Here is an 18,518-nt window from a genome sequence, read left to right on the forward strand (position 1 = left end):
CAGGTGTGTGGTGTGTGATGTGTAGGATTTGTGTGGTGGGTGTTTGTGTGGTGGGTGTGGTAGGGTGGTGGTTGTGTGTCTTCTATGTGAGTTAGCAGTATCTCGAATAGGGCCTCTTGCTAGCAGCAATGCTGTGATGCAAAGGATTGTGGTAGTGTGTGGGTGTCATTTTATAGTCGTGTCTCAATGGTTGTTGGCAGTCAAGTGGTAGGTGGGCGTGTTGACTAGTGTGCATTATTGGATACTTGGGACGTGTCGTGGTGGCTTGTGCTTGGTGTTGGTGTATGGGGGGGACGTTGTCAATGTTCGTATGTTTGCTTTGGACTTGCGGTACACTTTCTAACATTTGTTTGCCGCTAGGGATGTTGTGCGTGTTGGCCTTCCGCAGTGTTGCTGTGGTTATCGTTGCATTCTTTTCGCCGCGGACGTGGATGGCTGTGCGTTCCGTGGTACGGGCGGATTTATCCTAATTGCGGCCACGGAGTATTCACAGGTATGGCGGTACATGTGTTATTTTCCGCGGTCATTTCCGTCCGCGGCAGTGGTTGTTCATTGGACTCCGTCCGCCGCGGACGGAGTTGGATGTGTTCCGTCCACCGCGGACGGTGTTGGTTATGATCCGTCCGCCGCGGTCGGAGTTTCGTGACATGATTATCCTAATCCCAACCGCGGAATCTCCGCGGCGCAGCCGGGAGTAAAATTTCCCCCACCATGGCGGACAGTACCCATTTCCGTCCGCCATCCTAATCGACCCCATAGTTTGGTGATTGTAATCGGTTCAGTCAAAAGCATACAGTCCTCCTCTCTAACTTTAGGCAGGTGGACTGTTGTAAAGTACTCCGCAAGAGCTTGAGGGTCAACTGTCTGGACTTACGCATATATCTTGCTGAACTGTGATATAAAAATTTCGGCAATATCCTCTTTATCGTTCACCAGACACCTAGTACTCGGATTTCTAATTTGTGGGATGCACTGTTTACTCTGATGCATTTTTGTGGACCAGGCTAAACATTTCCCAATATGCTGGCTTTCCTCATATGCCTTTTGATGGGCGGCCTTACTTCCAGCAATTTCCTCAAGCAGAAAAAACTTTTCACCTCCTCCTTAGCTCTTAATAGTTCCTGATGAAGTACTTCTCCTTCCTCCTCCCTAATTAACCTCCCTGAAAGTTCTCTCATAACCTGCTACACCACTTCTTGGAGTCCGGCAATCTTCAGTTTTCTCAGCTTATAAAGATTAGCACTGTATGCCATCACTCGTCCCCTAAATGTAGCCTTAGATGCCTCCCATACTATAAAATCCAGCGCCGTATTCACATTCTCCTTAAAGAACCACCCCATAAAATCCTGGGTTTCATCAATCCATTTTTGGTCTGATAACAGTGCTTTATCAGAATACCACCTATTACTCTTTCTTCTGGGGGCCGGGAAGTGTAAAATTAAGGATACTAAAGGGTGATCTGAAAATAGATTAGAGAGAATCATAGAGTCTCCCCTTGTGAACTGATTACTAGTCAAAAACAAATCCACCCGGGATGCTGTTTTAAATCTCCCTGAGTAACAAGTGAACTCAGCTGTACCTGGATGGTCTACCCTCCATGGGTCCAGTAAGGCGAGATCCTCTTTAATAATTTTTAAAAGTCTATCTGTTTTAGGTTTTAATTGCTTTTACTCCATATTGAAAGTATCAAGACGTAAGTCTTAATAATAGATTACAAATTCCCCCCATAATTATATATCCCTGCACACCCAACAGCAGCTCTTAGATCTGTTCCAGGGGCGCACACTCGTCACCAATTGGACCATAGTAATTAAGCAGGACGATAGCTATACCATTAACTGCGGCCTCTATCCATAACCATCAAGCTACCTCGTCCCGAATCACCTTACCCACCTCCCATCCAAATCTGAAGACAAAAGAATGCCCACTCCACTCACTGCCGCCTCGGCTGAGGCAAAATATGCTTGGGCATATTTCTTAGGGAGAGTAAAGTTGGGGGAGTAAAATTTAAGATGCGTCTCCTGCAAAAAAGATCACCTGGTGCGAAAAGACTTTCAATCATTTTAACATAGCTGTTCTTTTTTGTGAGTTCAAGAAGCCATTCACATTACAAGAAATTACTTTAAACAATTGTGTCATCCCTTAGACCCACGTGGCTCTTTACAGCCCGGACTAGCATATTTTCTCCTCCAACTCTCTTCCATTTTTACCAACCTTTTAAAAAAAATCAAATCAAGCCCCTTGTTGACAAAATCCCTGCCAATTACAGTTTGGCATCCAAGTTTTAAAAAATTGCTCACAATTCCTAGTCCTACACTCATTTTTCCAATGCTACACCCCTCAACACCCCCTCTGCCCATCCTGAACCATCTGTGAAGTGAGGTTGCCCTTCCTTCACTACTACAGCCTCCCTCCACCAACAAGGTGCCTTGTCTTAATACCCTGGAGCACAACCCCCTCCTCCCCTTCACCTCTGCAAAAAAAAGAAAATATAAGATCAAATACCCCCAGGCTATTTGAACTATATTGCTTGCTTGCAAAAGCTATAGTGTATTAATTCAATACATATAAAAACACAGAAACATATACAGTACAGCAACCATGAATCATTAGTACAAAAGCACAGTAACATAGACAGTAGAGTGCAATGTGCAATGTGCATTATGCTAAGTGGTGTATAGATAACATCAACTATACGCTTATTATGGTCTAGTGCATCTAGTGCAGCAAGTGCAATATTTAATTAGTGCGATTTACTACCTCATTACTACCTTGTTATGCCTCGGTAAACCTTATGTAAATGGGGTAGTGCATTTATAGTGCAATAATCCAGACAAATTGCAGTATGCAAGATATCAAGTGCGTTAGCTATCAACTTACTATACTAGATGCAGAAGCTAATGCAAGTTCAATTTGTCTAATGGATGAGTAGGCTCTGTAAAGTGCCAATTCAGAAAAGTGCAAATATGCATTGTGCAAAGTGCCATATGGGGAAAACATCAGCTGAGAACTTATACTATGCTTGATGTCATATCTACAATTCCCCAATGCAAAGACCGCAGTTTTACTGGCTCCAGCCTACATTTGTGAGACAAAAGGGAAAACCCTGTAAAGTGCTCTGTAAAAGTGCATTATGACTCATCTCTCCCCACAGGGATAGTGCAGTGCAAAAAGGCAATATGCCTTATCAGCAAAAGGTTGCCTTCAAAAGTTAATTAAGGTGCCAATTAAAGTGTCAAGGTGCCAGAGATCCAAGAGGCAAAGGAAAACCTTTTGCTTCATTTTTTTTACAATAGAATAGAAAAAAAAGGCAAATAAAGGGAAGGGAAAAAAAAAATTCTTTGACAATTTAATTGAGTCCACCCAAGTCTCTTATTCATTATTTTGGGTAATCTTCTGCAGTAGATCTTGTGCTTCTTCTAGAGAGGCACGTAGATGGAACCTTCCTTTCCATAGCACTGTCAGTTTGGACTGTTGCGCAATGGAAGCCTGGGCTCCTGCAATCTGAAATTGGCTACGCATCCCAACAAAGTCCTTCCGTCTTTTTGTTGTTGCTGCCGAAATGTCAGAAAACACTTATACACAGGCTCCAATAGGTAGAACAATCTCTCTCTTTTTTTTTTATTGGTTTTATTTCAGCAAACAGTCAGATATTATACAGAAAATGCGACAGACTTATCTTTGTTCATGATTGAAAGGGAGAAGAAAATAATGATGACAATATACAATAGATGAATTCATTTGACGAACAAGTAACTTATATGAACTGATAAATTAAATCCAATTCTGAATTGGTGTCCAGATTTTTAGCCCGAGTCTTTTCTTTATAACACTCTTAGATCTGTAGATGGCCATTTGAAGTTGATATATAGATAACATTTTAGCTTGCCACTGGCTGAAAACAGGAGATTCAGAATCAAGCCAATGAGAGGTAATACAAAAACGAAAAGCTGCCATACAAATATATAGAAAAACTTCTTCAGCTAATGTCCTGATTCCTATTTGATTAGTTTCCAAACCAATAATAACCATTTCCATATTTAGTTTTACAGGAATCCCCAAACTATTAATAATGCAAAATTCAATATCCACAATAAACTGAGAAAGTTTAGGACATTTAAAAAACATGTGACTAGAATCGGCAGCTATTTCATCACATCTTTTGCATTTGTCCCCATTACTCCCTTACCATTTTGCCAGCCTCGCCGGTGAGTAATACAAATCAAAAACGGTCATAAAGTGTTGGCTCTGCAGTGAGCCATTAAACAGCACTCTGGTTGATAATTTAATTGATCTTGCTATATCAACATTAGCGATTCCAAATTTTCTTTGCCATTTGTTTTCAATTAAATTCAGATCGTCGTCAATTTGATTCATTACTAACTGATATATTAATCCAATGTCCCCCCCCCTTCTGCTTGCTTCTAGGATATCATTTTTACTCATACAGGTATGATCGAGTAACCCCTTTGTTTCCAGAAAGTTGCGAAGCTGAAGATATTTAAAAAAATCAAATCTAGACAAATTATATTTTGCTTGTAGACTGGAAAAAGAACAGAGTTGGGTACCATCATAGAGATCTCCTAGAATACAAATCCCTGCAGCATACCACCTTTTCATGACTTGGTCATTGAAGATCTCGGGGAGTAACATATTCTTCAAGACTGGAGTATAATAATTAATGTCTTTACAGTTAATACATTTCTTTTTAAGCTGCCTCCAAATTGAGGCAGCCGCTAATACAATTTTACACTTGGTCTTTTTATAGTAACTGATTTCCAGAATTTTAACCAAAGATTGAGAAACTTCCTCGCCCAATAATATTTCATAAATTGACGGATGAATCGCTTCATCAATGGTAATTCCATGGAATATTAGTATGGCCATATATTTTAATAAGATGAGCCAATAATATAACCGAAAATTAGGGACCTCCAACCACCTTTCATTCTTGGAAGAGAGCACCATTTCATAGCGCGTCTAGTCCGATGGTAGCTCCATAGAAATCTAGATGCCATTCTATCCATTTGAGAGAAATAAGATGTCGAAAACAATAAAGGAATTGTGCGAAATAAATATAAAACTTTTGGGAAGATCAACATCTTCAAAATATTAGCCCGGCCATAAAGGGAAACGTGTAAATTATTGAGCCTTTCCAACGTGGCATTCAAAGATTTTATTACAGGTTCTATATTTAGGCGTACAATATCCTCGACTTTGGGGGATACTGTAATCCCCAAATATTGTGCCTCAGATACGAACACCATATCTTTAGGACAGTCATTTTCGGAATGAATTATCTGTGTTTTTGCTATATTTAACTTGTAACCTGATAACTCCCCGAATTCTTCCGCTAAGAGGATTATCTTTGGTAATGCACTTTTAATGTCTGCGGTGGTGATAGCGACATCGTCAGCGTATGCGAATATTTTGAAATTGTTTCCTCTAATCGCTACCGGAACAATTCCTTCCTCGATTACTAATTTACGGAGATAGGGCTCCAGATACATGGCGAACAACAAGGGGGAGGAGAGAAAATCCTGCCTTGTTTCCCTTGTTATCCCAAAAGATTCAGAGACTGTATCAGTAATCCTGATAACGGCTTTAGGTTGATGATAAAGTGCTCTAATAGCATTCAGAAATTCCTCAGGGAGTCCCATCCAGGTCATAACAACCCGTAGGAACCCCCACATGACCCTGTAGAACAATCTCTCTCTTCTGAATTGCTTTTGTTAGTACAGCCTCCCTAATATGATAATCTGAGAACTTCACAATTATTATTGTCCTGGGAAACTTAGCCCCTTGTTTTTTTAAGGGGAAAGGGACTCTATGGGCTCTCATTACTGTGGGGTCTTCAGGTGCTTTCCCGAGCAGATGATCTCTGAATATTGACTCCATATAGGACACTGGGTTGGATTGCCAGTCAATACATTCATTAGCCTCTGGTATTCCTGTGAAGCGCACATTCGAGTGCCTTGCATAATTCTCCATTTCATCAATCTTATTCTGAGAGGCATGGAGCTTCTTCTGGAGAGAAATGATTTCAGAGTCATATACCGCCGAACGATCCTCAGTATCAGAAACCTGTTGTTCCAGCTCTTTAAGTATCTCAGGTATTTGCTGTACCATAGTTTTGATTTTATCTAGGCCTTGGTCAGGTAAGGAGAGCTCTTGGGCTTGCGCGGCCTTACAGTCTCGGATCTCTTCCAGAATGGTCTCAAAGAGCTGCTGCATCTGATCTAACGAGACAACAGAGGATTGAGTCACGGCAAAGACAGTATCAGGGATACCTCCTCCAATATTGGCGCTGCTATTTTCCGTTCTCTGCAGAGAACTCAAAGCCCCCTCTTCCAGCCCTCTTTCTGGGGCTGTGGAGTCAGGTTGTGGTGTAAGGGGTAAAAGCCCCTGGTCCTCGCTTATCCTGGAATTGTGTCTTGTTATCTCCAGCGTTCCCCATTGTACAGTCGCTGCCCCCTGCCTTGGTTGACCTTGATACTCTGAACTTTTTTTCCCACAAGAGATCTCTCGTTCTTTTCCTAGAGGAGCCCTCGTTCCAATAGTTATATAAGAAAAACAGTGGTTCCTGTGGAATGATATACTATGAGGTTATGATACATAAGCACACTCGTAATATAGAGAGTTAGATAATGGCAGAGTGCAAAGGAACTACTAACACACCGATTTCAGGGTAGTATATTTTATAGATTTTTCAAACAATAAAGTTAGGAGTAAACATTATACATCAAAACAACATTTGTGCATGGTGTCCCAAGTGACAAAGGGAACCTAAACCTAAGTGACAATGTGAATCTTATATACAAGGTTTCCAAAGTTCGTAGAAGTCGACCATTATCAAACAAATTCCTGTGAATAGCAGGTATACATAATGATATGTGCTGGGAAAATGGTTCGCTTATTCTGTTACTCGACTGTGTTTTGACCCTCAAAACATTGTGGGGTCACTTCAGGACTATTGATGAAGGGACATCTAAATGGGAATGAAAAGACCATAAGGTCCATATACCGGCAGAAATGCGACAAAAGGAAAATAAAGGCCATTGGATAAAAGGTACCTGAATTAATGATTGCGCAGCCTTGTGAAAATGATGTGCCACCTGTGAAGAATAGAGGAAAAGGGTTTACTCACATGAGGACCCGTCCAGGTACTATAATTGTGAGAAAAGAAGCAAAGAAGAATGTTGCAAATACTGATAATAGGACAATGCGCTGTGTATAATCAAATAAAAGTTTCAGCGAGGTTCTTACCCCAATGTGAGGACAGGCTGTCAATCCAATTGGGTATGTAGGTAGGCCAGAGGGGCTCAATTAATGTTACGCCACAGCCGTAGCGTTGTAGAATCACTTTGTGGATTAACAGTGATAATGCACTGGGAGTTTCCCTGGAAATTAAAATAATAATGATATAGTGGTCAGTATGCTAAAATGGGGGCTGAGCGCAAGGGCTAAGCGGCCTGGATGTGCCATTTCTTACCTCAGTAGAAGTTTAGAAACGCGGGACAGCGCTCTGCATGTAGATTCAGAAAAAGCCGCGTCAGTCAGCTTGATCCTCATCCAGAGAGGATTGTTATATACAAGGGAAACCGGCAGACCTAGCTAGGGAAAACCGCTGCACTGAGCAATCTGGTGCTCCGGTTCTGTTTTCGGTAAAGAGTGAAAAAAGACCTCCGTGAGAGGTGAAGAACTAGATGTTGTGGCACAATGGTGTGTTGCTGCGTAATGACAGTTGTGAATTCTCTGTTAATAGGTGCCTGGATGGACCCACCACATTTATCATCACACTATTACGGATTGCCCTATAGAGTAATTACTTTCTATCAGGTGGCAACTACTACCAGCAGTTTTCTGGCACCAGCATGAGAGCAGGTTTTGCTCCAAATCTGGCAAATATCTATATGAACAATGTGGAGTAAACATTTGCTCTCAACATTGACAATGTGTACCGCTCCAACATTAAATGTTGGCACTGGTACATAGATGACATCTTTCTGATTTGGACAAGAAGTGAGGCAGACTTTAGCAATTTTGTCACGTTCCCTTAACACCATCCAGACCCATCTCACATTTACATCCACAGTACATAAATCCACCATCGTATTCCTTGATTTAAACATCAATCATGACAAAGGGAGACTATACACTTCCCTCCATTGGAAACCCACTGAAAAGAACACCCTCCTTTCATACCAAAGTCAACATCCATGTGCACTATATGATGGACTGCCCCTCGGCCAATTCCTCAGGATACTCCGCAATTGCACCCTTAAAACAGACTACATGTGAGAGGCGGAGATACTACGGACCAAACTAGTCATGAGAGGGTACCCCAATAGACTTGTAAAAAAGTCTCTCAAGTGTGCCTGGCACTGCCCCAGGGAACAACTTCTCAAGACAAAAGAGAAACCCAATCTTAACAAGATTGTATGTGTCACCACTTTTGGCACACACACCTATCAATTCCCCAACCTGATTAACAAAAATTTGAATATTATCTAGAGTATTGATCCTACAAGAGACACACCTCTGTTTGCCTACAAACGAGGAAAAAATCTAAAGGATCATCTGGTCAGGTCATCAACAGATTTATTCACCAACAAGACAAACACACTGACTACTGCATGGGGCCTACCCAAAATAAAAGGGCACAACAAATGTGGCAACTGTGTTTCCTGAAATGTCACATTCAATACCATCACATTTGAACATGGTAATGTAAAACACGATTTACAATCATTCTCTAAATGCAACACAAAGAATGTTGCTTATTGCATATGGTGTCCATGTGACCTTCCCTATATAGGACAAACACAGCAACCGGTCAAGGCTAGCATTGGCCAACATCACAGCTGTATATACAGATCAGTTGAAAACACACCGCTTAGGTCTCATTACAATGTAAAAGGTCATACTGCTGATGAAATAAAGTGGCAAGTAATTGAGATCGCCACTCTTCCAGAAAGAGGAGGTGACATCCTTCAGATACTCCAATGGAATGAATGCCGCTGGATAGACAAGGTTAATTCAATAAATGAAGGGATTCAATCTGCTGAGGAATGGAGAGGATATATCACTACCCTTTGCTAAACAACTGTCTGTGATATAACAATTGTGGCCTGAATACACTTGTATGTCATCTGACACCCGACTATGCTTGCTCCAACAGCTTTATTTAATTAATTTTTGCTGTGACATTTGAACTGTATATATTAGATCTACTCTCATGAAATATGTGTTCACTAATTAAGAAATACAACTGGGAAATGTCTGCACGCATACAATGTTCACACTCCATGAAGTGCTCAGCATGCATGATTGCATATTACAAATACCGACAAAATTTGGATTTTTGTAAATTTATAAACTATATATGTAATTTTACTTGTTCTTCCCTATTTAGTACCCATCACCGATATTGTGCCTTAATTTCCTCTTCTTAGCAGAGAATTCACAACTGCCAAACGGGAAGACAAGACGCTGTTACGCCGAGATAGCTGGTATTGTGGCACACCCAGATAGATGCATCAAAAGTCTACGGATTTTTTTTAATATGATGCAGGCAGAATAAGACTCCCACATCCCCACGAACTCTACATACGAGTAATAATTATTATATTGAAGTTGCTATATGTGTTTTCAATTGTGCCACTCATCCTCGGTGCTGCTATAAAAAAAAGGAAAAAGTGGAAAAACATAAGGCCAGGCACTTTTAACAAGAGAAGGAAGGATTGAGGACACCAATGATAAATCCGGTGATCCAGTAAATAGAAGGATCTATGACAGGATAACAAGAATTCCTGTTGATCAGTACGACCGTACATACTTTATGATATAAATCTCTATTATGTGGAGAAAAGTGACCCTTTATCAGTTGTTGTCCAGAAGAAGGTGGTTTCTGTTTATAAAGCCAATATACCACTGAAACGCGTCAACGCTTGTGTCAACTAAGAGTCCAAACAAACAAGGGACATTTTAGATAAGAAATCTTTTTACTAAAGGCCCTTCGAATACTATGTATTGTATTTGGATCATATTAATTTTGAACAGACATTTATGACTGTTTTTGCTCTTGGGTGTATGTTTTTTAGTGATTTAATATGTTGATAAATGATACTGTATTGTATGAACTGTGATTTTTAATTTATTGTTTTTGTGTCAATCTATGGATTTTTTCTGAGATGTTTAACATTTATATGAAAGTAGAAAAACCCTTTTTAAATAAAATTGTGTAAGCATTACATTTCTGTTTGGGGTTTAATTTGTGTGCCAATGACTAGTAGCATTGGGCAGTCTTGAGGTCAATAGGGGTAACATATAACCGATTGAGTGAATGGTTTTAGAGTGGAAGTGTATGTGATCTACCTCCAGGGATCATTTTCTTTTCCTAATGATATAGAGTGCACTGTTCCCTGGAATGAGTTGGGCCATCTCTCTCTTTGACTACACAAACATTTTGATGCCAAAGAGTTTCTTGTATGGGGTCCGCCCTCCCAGAGGTCTTTTAGGAAGATTATTAAGTGCACCTCGAACTCCATACAAATGGGCCAGCAAGTTCCAGCCAGTACCTAAGACTCTAGCTGTCAAAGATTGCTTTAAGTCACAGTTTATCCGCTCCACAATTGCCCTCTGGCCTGTGCTGAGACGAAAACTGCAGCAGCACACCCAAAGACCTCATTGCATCCCTGTACTCCTTAGAGGCGAACACCGGACCTTGGTCCACATGAAAGGTGCCACAGGCAAAGATCCCTACAAAGACACGCAAATCCCTGATGGCATTTTGAGCGTCAGCGCTGCGTTGTGGCCAAAAACCCAAAGGAATCTAGTGCACGAATCATCTGCAACCAAAATGTATTTATATGCAGCATCTGAAGAAATTGGACTGCAGTGATCAAGATATACACAACCAAAAGGCTGATTAGAAATCCACAGCTGTGTTTGTGGCAGACATGTTACCGTAGAAGGCTTGATTTGTTTACAGATGTCACAAAAATGTACATAATTACGGGTATGTTAACATAAACCACGCCACCAGTAACGCTGCTGCAAGATAGACACTGTTGCAGACAGTCCGACATAAGCCGAAGCCATGCCTTTGTGTGCAGCTTTGATCAAAGAGTACTTGCGGTCCACGTTGGGAATCAGCCGATCACCAACGTCTGGTATCCTTGCAAAATATACTTGTTCTGGAGTTAACTGATAAGAATACTTTGAAGGGAAACTATGTGGGTAATTGGTGTCCTCCACAGTAGCAGGTATTGCTGCCAAAATGTCATTATCAATCTCAGTCATGGACCTTGTAAAAGCTGATAAGGAACACACGGCTACTGCAGATTTTGCTGCCTCATCAGCCAAAGAATTACCAACAGCATGTGCTCCCACAAGCTGATGGCCAAGAGTATGGATAACATGTGTGAGTGGGAGACGTGTTTTGAGTTCTGCCACTCGAACACAAAGCTGTTTATAAAGCAAAGACAGAGCACAGCACAAACAAGTATACGACTGAATATCTCTAGTCAGAAAAGATTATTTAATACATAGAACATAGCAGCACTGTATCCAGCAAATGATCTTCACCACTGCTGTCAGATTTTTTACAGCAATGGTACAGCTGACACGTGTTTCGTCACCATTTGCCACTTTTTCAAGGCTTCTATGTAAAATGGTCATTCACCATGTTGTATGCGAATAACAATTGTTCAGATCCCTATTTTGACGTCCTATGATTGACCAGCATCGGTGGTTTTACTTGTGTAATCCCCCAAGTAGGGAATGGTATGCTTCGCAGCTAACACGGCGCCCACTTGGCGTCGTCTTTTGTTAGTTAAAGTCCAGTGACTATGCCCGGCGGATACTGGGACTAAGCACAATTTTTTAAAGAAAGTATAAAACAGCCAGGTTCGACCAAAATTGCCCCGGCAATTTTCAACATTACGGAACACACAACAATAGTATAGCTCATTATTTATTTTCATAAAAAATATTGTCTACAAATACAGTTTTTGTTAAAAACAAATCATGGCGCGCCTAAATTAAAAACGATATGAACAATTTCATAAAATACAATTTTGATACACATGAAAATTAAAAACACAATCAATTTCTATTGACATTCATTGGCTGTAACTGGAAGAATTACACAAAAAAAGGGAGAGACATACAGAGACATACGTTATTTGTCATTAAATTTTGCACGTTTTGAGACCTAACATAAACATAACCAGATCCTGGACTTGCTTAATTCTTTGTCTACAGGCTAGTTTTTGTCCCTTGATCGTGCGAAGAAGGCGTTGACGCGTTTCAATGGTTTCTATTGATAATCTACCATCTTTGTCAAGACTAAGTGATAGGTCTCTCCTGTTGTTGGACACTGGTTGGTTGCCACTGACATAAAGCTCCTGATCACATAGCACCAGATCTTACTTTCGCAGATTTTCTAATACAGAGCGTTCAAACCTTCATATTGTTCTGTTCATTCATTTTGTTGCTGTTCTTTTCTCCTAGAAGCCACCTTTTTCTATAACCTTTGTATCGCACTTTGCTCCCTTCTATTTTTATATTCTGTATTTGTATGTGGTCCACTGGTGATTCTTCTGTCTGGTTTATACAATCCGTCTCTAATGCAAAACAAATTTCGTGGATCTGCAGTCCTAAAAGCCTTTTTTAACGGGGGTGGGTTCTGTTTGCTGGGTTGATCCTTATCTAATAACAGCAAAGCTCTCGTGTTCCACACCCCGTACTGTGATCGACAGTCCTTCGTGTTGTCAGCCGCGTCACGTCAGAACGAAAAGTACTATATTAGACTTGAATTCTCCATTCACTATTGTACCAGCCACGATAGCACAAGCCACTGAGTAAGCATGTTTAGAACCGGTGGCCGGTTCTGCAGAACCATCGGTGTAAATTATACATTTTTACTCCTCTAAAGGAAGCAAATACAGAGGAGGTAGATGAACTTGTTCATACTGCTAGAACTCCTGTGTCTGAAGAGGGGGGTCATAGATAAATGTGATATCAGGAGACGTCAAGGAAGTAGCCCATTGCATCCAACGGGGATGTAATGCTTTAGACTTTGGCACACTTGCCTTAGTTGCTGCTACTAAAGCAGGGAAAGGTGTAACCACCAAAATGCGTTTCCCCAGCGCCAGTGCGAGTTCCTTCATGACCACAATCTGAACAGCTGTTAAAACTTTTTCAACAGTGGAAAACCGCATTTCGGCTGGAGTGTACAAATGCGATTTCTATGCAATAGGTACTGTGTCACCTTAATTGTACATCAAGTAAGTGAAACCCACTGCACCTGGCACGATTCGTATCACCAGGTTTGTGTGATTATCACGTGTCAACAAGTACTTAAATTCAAGTAGATCAGACTGCAAAGATTGCAGTATAGCTGAATGTTCTGGAAGCCAGCTGGCTTTTGAAAATGTCAGTTGTATCAATGCATAAAGAGGCTTGATACGCTGGGCATAATCGGGAATGTAAGACCACCCAGCAAAGACTGAAATTTCTTCAGAGTAGACGGAGACTGCAAATTGTGCGCATTTCTCCAGAAAGTGGGGTGTTAAGCCCCTACCTTCATTATTGAGCTCATAGCCCCAAAAAAACACGGCATAACAAGCGATGTGTGATTAAGCAAACTTACATTTGTAACCGTACTCCGCAAACATAAGTATGACGTGGTCGACGCGGCATAGATATAGCCATAGTTCATCGTTCATCAGATATTATCATCAATGTACGAGTATGCCTCTGGGTCAATGCTGTCTAACAAAGAAACAACACGTGCTGCGAAAACCCCGGGGCTATTCTTATACCCCATAGGAAAATGCTGAAATGTATTTTGTTTTCCACCGGCTGTATACGCTGTCCATTGACTGCATTCAGGGGATAGGTGGTGACTTTAGAAGCCGGTGGAAATGTCTAGTGTCATTTTATATTTCTTACGAACAAGACGGTCTACAAGTGCAGAGCTACGGGTATTCTGTACCGCAAAAGTACGACAATGAGAGTTCAAATGCCGGTTATCTAACACTATGCGATAAGACCCATCGGTTTTCGATACAGTACAAAGAGGATTATTCGTCGGTGACACACACGTCTCAAACGCACCCTGATACTCCAACTCAGTTAGAACATCAGAAACGGGACCTTTAGCTTCCCGCCGGATGGGATATTTGGGTTGAGGCTGTGGCATAAACCGCAATGGAATCTCATGTGGCGGAGAATCTTTATACCAACCCACTTGATTACGGTATACCGCCGGTGCAAGGGCCAAAGCCCACTCAGAGGCGAAACCTTGCGCATGCTCCTTAGAGGCGAAGGCAAAAGACTCAGAAGTATCACGTCCTCTCCTCTTGATGCGGCCAGAACAACAGGTGGGGGCCAACCTACCGCTGCCAACAAAATTTTGTAAGAAGAGGTCAGATTTTTCAAAAAATCCCTGTGATCACACGCTGAATGTCACTTTCAATTTGAAAAACGATGTTATACAGTCTATCGAGGGGGGGCAACTCGGGTGGCTGCCATCTATACAGTAATGCTGTCACCTCCAGACAAGGACGCAGTGCCTACAGCACTATGGTAACTTTCGCTGCGCTGTCGAGCAGAGTCACTGCCCAAGTCCAATCCAGCAGTCGGGTTCTCACCTTTTGAGGCATATCTCGCTGTCAAAGCAGCAACTTTCTTCTTTTAAAATGTGGACAAAACTGAGGCAGCTCCTCTGATTTGGCTTTATCGTCAAGCTGCCGAGGCTGATCCCATCCCTGTTGCGTCAATGGTCATCTGCCACGACCTTGTCGGTCTTTAGCACCGAGTTGTGAGCCCGATGTGTCCTGTAAAGAACAAGGTGAGTGTTGTTCAGGGACGGTAAATCTATCTGGTGACTTAAGTTTTGCGCCGTCGCGCAAATCATAAGTACAGCTCAGAAGTGTCCAGCAGGCAACCCCGCTTCTGTAGCTGCTGCCCCTTTTTATTCTTTCAGTTCTTTTTAGAAAACAATGGTTTCCCATCCTTATCCGATTGTGTTTTTGGTGCATGGGCTTGCGCATGCGCTTGCGCAAAGGGTTTAACCCCCAGACTAATGCTCCCTATAGTTTTGTAAGCTTTGCAATAAACTTCACTAATTCTCATAACTTGTCTATTTACGCCACGGCCTGGAGGTGGTTATTAGCCACCTGAAAGCTCATGGCATCCCTCTTTACATTAGCAAGGATCATATCAGCCACAATGTCGAACACCCACACCAGTCCCATACCCAATTCTACAGCTGCTTCGGCTCTGTGCTCATCTTGAACACGCTTAATCATGGATGGGAGTATGGTCATGGAAGAGGTGCCGAAGCACATCGAATATACTACTGCAAACACTTTAACCCAAGTATTACAGTCAGCAAAACCAGGAACCAGATCTTTAGGTAAGCTCACTGTTAGAATGCTGGGTTTTTCCACAGGAGTGGTGTTGGGAAAGACTGCCTCGAGCTTCCCAAATTTTTCGACAAGCCAATAAGGAAACTCGTCCTTATTTTGGGGACACTTGCCCATTACAGAATTAATCTTAACATGACTGATGCTCCCTACCCCTGGCCCCGCCTATTGCGCAGCAGCTCCAGGCGGACCCGCCTGAAAATTGCGTGAAACAAAGTGAACAACAGCCTTATGTACGCATATCAATGAAGTATGCAACACGCGAAGCTCCACAAGTGTAGCAGTAGGAGCATAATGCGGGTGTGGAGTATAGCCAGCCAAAATGGGACACATGGCCTCATCAAACGATAAGGGACCCAAACGGACCGGCATAATGGGGTGAAACAAACTCAATTTGGAACACTTATGAACACAACTAACATTCAGTACAGATCTGGAAACAATAAATTCTGTTCAAAAACTTTATTAGTGGCTACCGGAAGATTTTGATATCCTGATACCACTCAATACCACAAAACAGAACAAAAGAAAACAAGCACCTTGGAGAAATGCAGAGATAAAAGACATAAAACAAAAAATTAGAAAGCTGCATTGCGCCTGGCTCAAAACAAACACCAATTAAGACAAACTACACATACAGAAAATGAATTGATTATACCTCTCAGCTATCAGAAAAGGTACTATTCAGACAGAATTCAAAATGCTAAATGTGCAAATAAAGATTTCTATAAAATACTCATTTCATTTTGTTAACCGAATTGCCTTGAACGAGCTCATCCCGTTATTTAAGATTTCGCAGACAAACTGGCAAACCATTACACGGGCAAAGAAAACACATTGGATTCATACTTAAAACAAAGACAAAGCACCAGCGCCGACCCTTTTCCAAAACAACAATCCAATAATACCCTAACCCAGCCTCTCCGGTCCTTCCAACACATTTCATACGTAGAATTTATGGACCTGGTCATAGCAAGCAGGCCTGTTGGCAGCTCTTCTGATTCGTGTCCACCACAAGCTTTCAAGACAATTCTTCTAACAACCTCTGCTCCCACTCCAGTAAGAAGAATCATCAACGATTCCTTAACTACCAGAATATTTCCAGAAGAACTCAAAAACTCATTCATACGCCCATTACTGAAGAAACCAAAACTTGGACCCACTGAAGCCTGACAACTACAGACCCATTACAAATGGACCTTTCCTGGGCAAACTTATAGAAAGAGCAGCATTTGCCCAAATGTCACAATTTATTAGAGACAATGCCATGCTTTCAGACTTCCAAACGGGATTCCGTCTGGGAAGAGGCACAGAATCTGCCGTCCTTGCCATCTGGGATGACCTGCAGAACACAGTTGACTGCAACGGGGTGCCGCGTTACTTATCTTGGACATCTTGGCTGCCTTTGAAATGGTTTACCATGATACTCCAATACAAAGACTCTACAAAGCAGGCATAGAGGAGACTGCTCTAGCCTGTTTTGCATCCTACCTTAGCAACAGAACTAATGTCATCCATACCCCACCTTTCTTGTCCAAACCGTACTCACAACAGCGGGGCTCCCTCAAGGCTCAGTGATCTCGCCCATGCTTTTCAACATCTACATGAAGTCTTTACAGGTACTGATCAATCAATTTCACCTCAAGTGCTATAACTATGCCGATGATATGCAAGTACTCCTTCAACTGCAATGCCCCAAATACATCTCATATTGAATGCTTCCAAAATGGAAATACTCATGTGTGGCGATTGTAAACATTATGACCTGTTCACATCCTGGCCTGATGAACTGGTATCACTACCTAAAGTATCGAAGGAAGAAAGAAACCTCGAATGACCATGGGCTACAAGCTATCGATGAATCCCCAAGTGGACAAACTAGCAAGATCAAGCTTTGCTACTATAAAAACTCTGCGCCAAATCTTCCCCCATTTGGGATCTCTACACAAGGTCCAAGCTACCATCTACCTTATTCTGTCCAAAGTCAATTACGCCAAAAACCTCTACCACGGATTACCTCTAACGACCATGTAAAAACTACAATGGATTCAGAACTCAGCTGCCAGACTACTCCTACATATCAAACCGCAAGCCTTGCATTGGTTACCGGTTGCCAGAAGATCCACGTTCAAGCTGTTTTGTATCACCCACAAAGAGATACATGGAACAGGACTGCTCTTCATCAGGAATAAAACAACCAAACACATTCTACAAAGAAACACCCGCTCTAGAGTGGCACCTCGCCTGAAACTCATAAGATACAAGAAAAAAAACATGGGTGGGATATCCTTTTCTGTTGAAGCAGCCAAACTATTGAACTCTTTACCCCCTAAATAAGATCCACAGACAACCACCTTATCTTCAAAAAACTACTCAAGAACTGACCCTTCCCCACATAGGCACCATACACAAACAGAAATATACAGTATATCCCTCTGTATATAAGCATTTATTTGTACAATAGATACGTACCTATATATGTGTATTGCTTTGTATAAACATGTAGAATAATTGTGTTTTAAAAGAAATAATAAAATAATAAAATGAATTTCTAAGTACACCAACACTTGAATGTTGGGATTTATTTAATGCATCTTTAATCTACATATACTTACTTCCGTTATGTATCTATATACCATTCCATGTACCTGAACCTATATATTTATTACTTTCCTGGTAATTCAACATATCCAATGCACTTCCTTTTTTCTCATCCTATACCTCTCCAATACATACTCTACCTCAGCTCTCTGACTCACCTCAAACCTCTTTCTACTCTTCTTTCCAATGCACTCTCTACTTCTTACCGTACGCCTCTGTCAACATCTTTAATCTACATATACTTACTTCCTTTATGCAGCTATATACTTCCCATGTCCTTATGTATCTATGTATGTTGTAAATAGAAATCCTTGAGCCATATTACTTTTAGGTTACTTTTATTCAAACTGGATTTCAGGTCAAGTCATCAAGATGGAAAGATGAAAAACCCCTCCAGGAGTGACCTCCTTGTCACTCAGCCTGCCTGGTGTCAACTGCCAGTTGAGACCAAGCAAAGCCCCCAACACTCCATGATGTCAC

General features: G+C 41.5%; 1 protein-coding gene across 1 annotated transcript in view; it reads right to left on the bottom strand.

Annotated features, from left to right (window-relative positions):
• Positions 1-15,554, bottom strand: part of LOC144762332 (zinc finger protein 862-like) — a 55,481-nt gene extending 39,927 nt beyond the window's left edge. The window contains 2 exon segments of the mRNA XM_078647495.1: positions 5,845-6,583; positions 15,160-15,554. Coding sequence (XP_078503621.1) covers positions 5,845-6,583; positions 15,160-15,554 — 1,134 coding nt within the window.
• Between the last annotated feature and the right edge of the window lie 2,964 nt (positions 15,555-18,518).

Source organism: Lissotriton helveticus, chromosome 6 (genome assembly GCF_964261635.1).
Source record: "Lissotriton helveticus chromosome 6, aLisHel1.1, whole genome shotgun sequence".
Classification (NCBI taxonomy): Eukaryota; Metazoa; Chordata; class Amphibia; order Caudata; family Salamandridae; genus Lissotriton; species Lissotriton helveticus.